General features: G+C 37.4%; 1 protein-coding gene across 1 annotated transcript; it reads left to right on the top strand.

Annotated features, from left to right (window-relative positions):
• The first annotated feature begins 3,244 nt into the window (after positions 1-3,244).
• On the top strand, positions 3,245-6,679 carry LOC134244959 (uncharacterized). Its single transcript, XM_062727216.1, has 3 exons — positions 3,245-3,663; positions 4,647-4,880; positions 6,534-6,679. Exons 1-3 carry the CDS (start codon positions 3,309-3,311, stop codon positions 6,677-6,679), a joined length of 735 nt encoding a protein of 244 aa, XP_062583200.1. The 5' UTR covers positions 3,245-3,308.
• Positions 6,680-7,195: the final 516 nt, after the last annotated feature.

Raw genomic sequence — 7,195 nt, 5'->3', positions numbered from 1 at the left:
TTTTTTAAAGCGAATTGAGACTATAAATTGAGAATGCATGTACAGCTCATTTTACGCAAAAATAATGAAACAAAAAATTTTACCGCAACTTTCTTTAATTTTCTAGCAAAGTTGAAGGTATGACCTTTCCGAAAATTACAGGTTTTAAAAGGAAATAAATCTGGTTTAACCGTTAAAAATTTGCTGTGTGTAATAGTTTTTGACGGTCCTATAAAAACAACAAAGGTACTTCTGGCTGTTCTTCAATACCAGGTGTAGAGATCATTAATGATCTTACATGCTTCAAATTTTCAGCATCGATATCATTTTCACCATTTAATCAAATAGTGATTGAATAAACACTCTCCATAAATGTGGAAATTGAGCTGTAATGTCTCTTTAATTTCCTAAATGGTAAAAAGAAACAACGAAAGATAATACTAGATATTTTTACTATATGGTGTCCGAATAGGGCCATTTGCGTTAGCGCAACGTAACATCGCGTTCAGATAAACAGGGCATCGCGCTAACACACAACACGCCGTCGCACAAACGCAACTTTGCATAACACGCCGTTGCGCTAACACACAACAAGCCGTCACGCTAACGCAACTTTAAAAGCGTGCCGTCGCGCAAACACACAACGTGCCGTCGCGCTAACACAACTTTGCTTGTGTGTAAGAACTTTGCACAACGCGCGTCGTGCTAACACACAAGCAAAGTTGTGTTAGCGCGACGGCACGTTGTGCAAAGTTGCGTTAGCGTGACGGCGTGTTGTGTGTTAGCGCGATGGCGTGTTGTGTGTTAGCGCGACAGTGCGTTGTGCAAAGTTGCGCTAGCGCGACAGCGTGTTGTGCAAAGTTATGGTATTGCGACGGTGTGTTGTGTGTGAGCGCGACGGTGTGTTGTGTGTTAGCGCGACGGCGTGTTGTACAAAGTTGCGTTAGCTCGACAGCGTGTTGTGTTTAGTGCGATGTCTCGTTTATCTGAACGCGATGTCGTGCTAACGCAAATATGGCCCTATCCGGACACCATATTTTACACTAAAAGTTATACATGTATTTTAAAATAATAACTTTCAGTAATAATTCTATAAATCCGAATACCAAGAAATGGTATCCAAGACCATTCTTAAGTTTATTCCTTTGTCGTATGTGGCCCCCTTTTTTCCCGCGTCCAAAAATGCTACCAATATTATTTGCCTGCAACGAAATGAAGAAATTAATTAAATGTTTTGTTTTTAAGGAGATACCCCTTCTTCTGATTTACTCTTGGTCGTTACTCTTTTTAACAGTTTCGAAATTCCCAAATCCTCCGAATTTTGTTATTATTGTGAGATCCCCCCTTACCAAACTGATGTAACGTGCAACGTGGCCGAGCTTGGTGTTTGGTGATAAGTCTTGCATCACCGAGGCGTTACACTCGGGTTCGTTAACCTGTTAACTCAGATTTTTGTTGACCAAATAAAATTACAATCAAATATATAGTTACAATAAAATAATACAATGGATCAACGGGTTTCTTCTTGATTGGATAACCCCTAGCTGTGGTCAACGGGTGTCTCCCACAAACAAATTTCTTCTTGTCCTGCCAATACGATTGCACTGCCTCTTAGCACTTCCCCCAACTCTATTCGTGGTATGCCACCTCTCTCAATGTATAACCTGCCTTATTCAGGTCTTACGTTATGGCTATCGTAATCCTCATCTATATATATGCCCTCCGCAACTGTATGCCTTATTCAGGTCTTACTACAATGTTTAAGACGACAAACATCTGAAATATGTAGCTAACACCGTCTCCAGAGAGGTTTCAATACACTTATACAGCGTGTATTACTTCAGAGCAGTTTATTGTACAATGGCAGATTCATACTACTTGTGTGATCGTAAAATTAATACTTTTAGTGTAATACGAAACTAAACAACCATATCCGTTTCACTGATATGTTTGCTGCAGGCCTGCAGCAAGTCTGCTGCAAGCTTGCAGCTAACAAAATTGTTCGCAGGAAGAAAATTTTCTTGTTCGCAGATGATTGCCGCTATAGCTGCGATCTTGCAGCAAACATTGCAGCAATTGCTGCAAGCTTGCAGCAAATTCGCAGGAACCCAAAATGTTTGCAGGAACATTGCAAAAAACATATGTACACACCAATATAATGTTCGCAGCAAGTTCGCAGGAAACATTGCATGATTTGAATGTTTGCAGGAAGTTTGCAAGAACAGTAAACAAGTCAAATCAGCCAATGAAAGCAGACTGTACTGGGTCAACACAAAACTGGCCTTTTGAAATGTTTGAATTGAAGTTGTACATGTTTCAGTATTTTGTTAGAAATATATACCGTTTTGAATGATCAAAAGTGCAAAACTCTGGATGTAGGTGTTCATTGGCATCCATATCTAATTGGAAAGAAATTTTTTTGTTTTATTTTGATATTTAAAAAAATATTTCTTAAACGCATGTTTGAGTAACTGGTGTAACTGCTAGGTCAAATCTAAATCTATTCATTATGAATTCAGTCCTCATTCTAATATCATATCTGCATACTTCTTAAATGTATTAATGGACCCAAATCAGTTATATGTTTTCAAATGAATTAGTAACTGTAATCAAGGTAATATTTAATCAAAAATATATGTAAAGTTCTTAATGTTCTGTTCATATAAAAAATCTATAATGCACTTACATTTAAAAAAGGTATGGAAACTTTGTCTAGAAACATAAAGAGAGCCTATCAATTGAAAACTTCATAAAATTCAGGCACGTAGCAACAGGGGGGGGGGGGGCTGGCCCCCCACTTTTTTCCCCAACATTATCTTTACTATAGAAAATGTCCATTGAAGAGATGGTTGTCCCCCCCACTTTATAATCACCGTATATTCATAGCAAAGAAATATAGGAAAAAAATTGAAATTGAAAGGAAGTTGGCCTTAAAAAAGTTGGCCACTACCCCCCACCCCCTACGAAATAGGATTTTCAAGTTTGGGCAATTTTTAATTTTTCTTTTTTTTTTTTTTTTTGCTTGACAATTTTTTTAAGGTAAGTAAAAATAATTTTCTCGGGTTGCCCCCCCCCCCCCCCCCACTTTCAAAAACGATGCTAAGTTAGAGGCATAAAAAAAATGAAAAAAAAATTGCTTTGAAATGCAGTAACTAGCATTTGCTACACAACATGCACAAATTATGCATGCCAGTTGCCAATCTCTCACCAGAGGGCGTTTTACGCTCATCGCTCCAACACGGTAAGCGGAGCGTGCCCTCTTGTGAGAGATTGGCCAGTTGCATGTTCGAGAATAATTTTTGGGCCGAGTTAACAACAATGAAAAAAGCATGGCGGCAGAATCGCCAAAACAGAAAAAGATCAGGCTACAAAACAGGTATGACAGGTCACCAGAATGGGAAACTGTCTTCAATTTAGCATCAACACAATTAGTTTATCCAGCGTTTGCTATTCTGCAACTTGGACCAGACTGTAATGCGAGTACGAGTGCCTTGTTTCCGGATGTCAGGTGCGACTTCAGGAAAGTGGGCCCAGCAGGGAGCTCTTCTCTGTACATGATCGACTTCGACGATGTCTTCACAAAAGGGATCGATCTATTGCTGGACCTGAGAGATCAATCGCGGGAACTGAATGAGGACGAGCAAAGAGCGGTTGACATACTTGATAATTATTTTAAAGAGAAAGGTATATCATTCTTTCTCTGTGGGGTCACATTGAATATTATCAGAGGTTTCCTGTTAGTTTTTTTTTTTTAAGAGAGAAAAATGATTAAATGTTGCTAAATTTTAAGTATTATTTAAAATATATTCCTACCACAGGCACCAGTTTCGGTAATAAATATTTAACCCATTAGTACAATATTATTATACTCAACCGTGGCAGTCACACTTGTTCAGTCGCTAGTGACCAGACAGCTTAGTCAGTAGAGATCCAGGGGACTTGGGTTCGACCTGGCTGCTGCATTTTTCCTCTCTCCCATTACTATACAATGGGTTAAAAATTTATTACCGAAACAATTGCCTGTAGGTTCTACATATTACATCATTGAACATGACAAAGAGACAGAGTCTGAGAAGACATCACAAAAAGACCTTATTTTCTTTCAAAGTCTTTGACGTGTTTATTTGTCATTATTTTCTTAAATCCTTTAATTCTGATGGTATAACATGACAAACAAAAATATTTTTAATGATTTTTATAACTTACTGGCTTATTTGGGATGTGATATTAGCCATTACCAAACTTCGTCTTTTCACAAGCCAAGTTTTTCGTATCTTAAATACCGTTCATGGTAGCTCAGTCGGTAGAGCACTCGCTTCGTGAATGGTAGGTCGTGAGTTCGAATCTCGGCCACGACTGACCTAAGTCGATAAAAAATGGTTAGCAACTGTTCCTTTGCCATGCGCTCTGCACTTTGAAGTGAAAGTTGCGGGTCCTTCGGATGAGTCCTTTAAAACCGAGGCCCCATGTCAGCAGCAGGTGTTGGCATGTTAAAGATCCCTCACTGCTCAATGGCCCTGAGTGCCGAGTAAAGGTCAAAATTTGAAGCCCTTCACCGGCATTCGGTGACGTCTCCATATGAGTGAAAAATTCTTGAGAGGGACGATAAAAACAATATACAATATACAATCGTATCTTAAATGTAATCCTCTTTTTACTTTTTTCAGAATGTCATGAACTAAGTCTTAGTCAAGTTTTGGGAGGACTTGAATCGACAGAGGAGAGGAGTCAGGAAACAGATGAATTGACCCTCGCTCTGGCTGAACATTTATTGAGGAGACTAGCACCAGGACAGTCTTGTGTAATTAATGAGCAATTAAAAGTGAAAGTCGAGGCAGGAAAATGTCAGTGTGGTCTGGATCATTGTAAAAGAACACCAATATTTGAGAGCACAGGGATAGGTACATATATTGTATTTATCTGTAAAAAGTGTACGGCAGTTTGATGGATCAGATTTTGTTTAAGAGAAAATACTAGTTAGAATGAGTGTATAGATATTCAGAAATATTAATTTAAGGTAAAATGAACTATTCTACTACTGTATGGTGCTTGGTCAGAATACTTTAAAAATAAGCATAAATGTAATGTCTGTTATATCTAAATGGTCATAAGCAGCATCAGTTTCTAAATCTCTCTGTTGCATAATTTTTTTTACTGCTTATAAAGCCTCAATCATAAAATTGAAAAATAAAACATTATCAAGTTTAAAAATATATATAATCGTGCATGATAATGAGATGATCACATTTTTAAATGGGACTTGAAACTTTAATTAACAAAACTCCCCATTTAGGCCCAAAAAAAACTAATTTCTTGGTTTTCAGGCCCTCCCTCATCTCTTCCAAGGGTGCCTCATTGACCCTTTTTATTGCTAAATCAATAAAATATAAACACCAAATCACCTCCCTCATCATTTTTTGAGGTTTTGTATAATGTAAAAAGCTGCCTCGTCATGTTTTGGGGGCAATAAAAAGTAAAAAAAGTAGAAAAGAAACTCGTTGCGAGCAACGAGAGGTCTTCCGTCCGATTCTGAAAGAAAAACGTGAAATCGAAATGAAAAAGTGATAAAAAAAATTTCGGACATATGGGGGATGGAACCCGGGTCGCAAGCGTGGAAATCCAACGCGCTTACCATTGCGCCATTGGGGACCACCACTTCAAATTTTTAAATGCGAATATCTCAAGGTAGGAATTTCCGATTCTAAATCAAATTACATATTTATCATTCTCAAATATGTCTCTATTATTCTTATTAATATCAATGAAAAATGTCAAAAAACAAAAAAGTTAAAAAAATTGCCCTTTTTCAATCAGTTCCTGTGACGACCGGAAGTGGCGACGACACACGAAATGTTCTTATCACACATCTACAAACCATCCTCTATCATATCTGAAAGTTTGAGAATCCTACCTTTTATAGTTTCTAAGAACATTCATGGAATAGATTTTTAGTGGAAAAAATGAAATTTTGCAATAATTCCTGGCCGGAAGTGAATTTTTCCAATTTCTTTTCATATTTCAAAATGGCATGGTACAACACATATTTCCTGAAAATTTGGCTGAAATTCATTGAGTAGTTTTCGAGAAAACGCGATTTGAAAAGGTAAAAAAAATAAAAATGAAAAATAATAATAATAATAAGAAACAGTAGAATCACTATAAGGTCTTCCTTGAAGACGGAAGACCTTAAAAAATGCTTCCCTCCCTCATCATATTTCTTGAAAAAAGGCCTGAGAACCAAGGAATTAATTTTGCATGGCCTTATCAGGTGTCCATATCTATGCTATGATGATACTGTAAATCACTTTTTATTCGCGAGAACTTTATTTTCGCGTAATTACGCGAGACAGTGTGCTCGCGAAAATTAAATTCTCGCGTATAAAAGAATTCCTTAAGATTATATAGAGCAATAAACAGAATTCGTGAAAATTTTGTCTCGCTTATCAAGAGTCAATGACTATCTCGCGAAAGTAAGGTGTCGCGAAAATTTAGTGATCTACAGTAGCTAAATTCATTGGTGAGCTTTGTTTTTTATATTTCTCTGTTCCTTCCAGGAGAAGACTCCACCTGGCACGGTTTTCCAGACATCATATGTTCCTCACAGTCAGCTGCTGTTGTATCTAGAAGTGAATCACAGGGTATGTGGAGACTCTGCGAAAAATCTCATGACGAAGTAACCCTTCACACCATTATTGAGTAATATATTAAATTCTTTTCTGATTAGAGGAGTTCGGTAATTGAATCGAGGAGTTCCGAATACCTGAGCATGCGCATATATTTAAAAACTAACTGCGCATGCGCAGGATACGGAAGTAGCTGCATTTGGCATAGCTTTGAGGAAATTCGGAAACACAAAAAGCAAATGCGGTAAGTCTTACTATTTTGTTGCACTACATTGAAAAAAAGTTTTGTAAGTTGTTTGACATGCTTCATACGTACATTATGCAGTTGTAGAATTTATTTAAAGCCAAGGAAAGGAAATCTGTAGTCCACATAAACACATACCTATTGAAAACCGGCTTTTGTTAAAAAATATATATATATAATGAATGCACTGATAGTTCTTTTTTGAATCAGAGGTCTGCAATGAAAATCGACCGACACCCGGGGGTTGGGCTAGTGGTTTTCTGCAAGTAGGTCGCCCCGTTGGCCAGTAAAAAAGATAATATTATTTATACACATGCAATACATGCAAAGCACAGTTGGTAAGTATTTT

The sequence above is a fragment of the Saccostrea cucullata genome, unplaced genomic scaffold, assembly GCF_032062105.1.
Source record: "Saccostrea cucullata isolate Sc308-1 unplaced genomic scaffold, CSIRO_AGI_Scuc_v1 ctg20906, whole genome shotgun sequence".
Classification (NCBI taxonomy): domain Eukaryota; kingdom Metazoa; phylum Mollusca; class Bivalvia; order Ostreida; family Ostreidae; genus Saccostrea; species Saccostrea cuccullata.
This window is presented reverse-complemented; position numbering and strand designations above follow the sequence as displayed.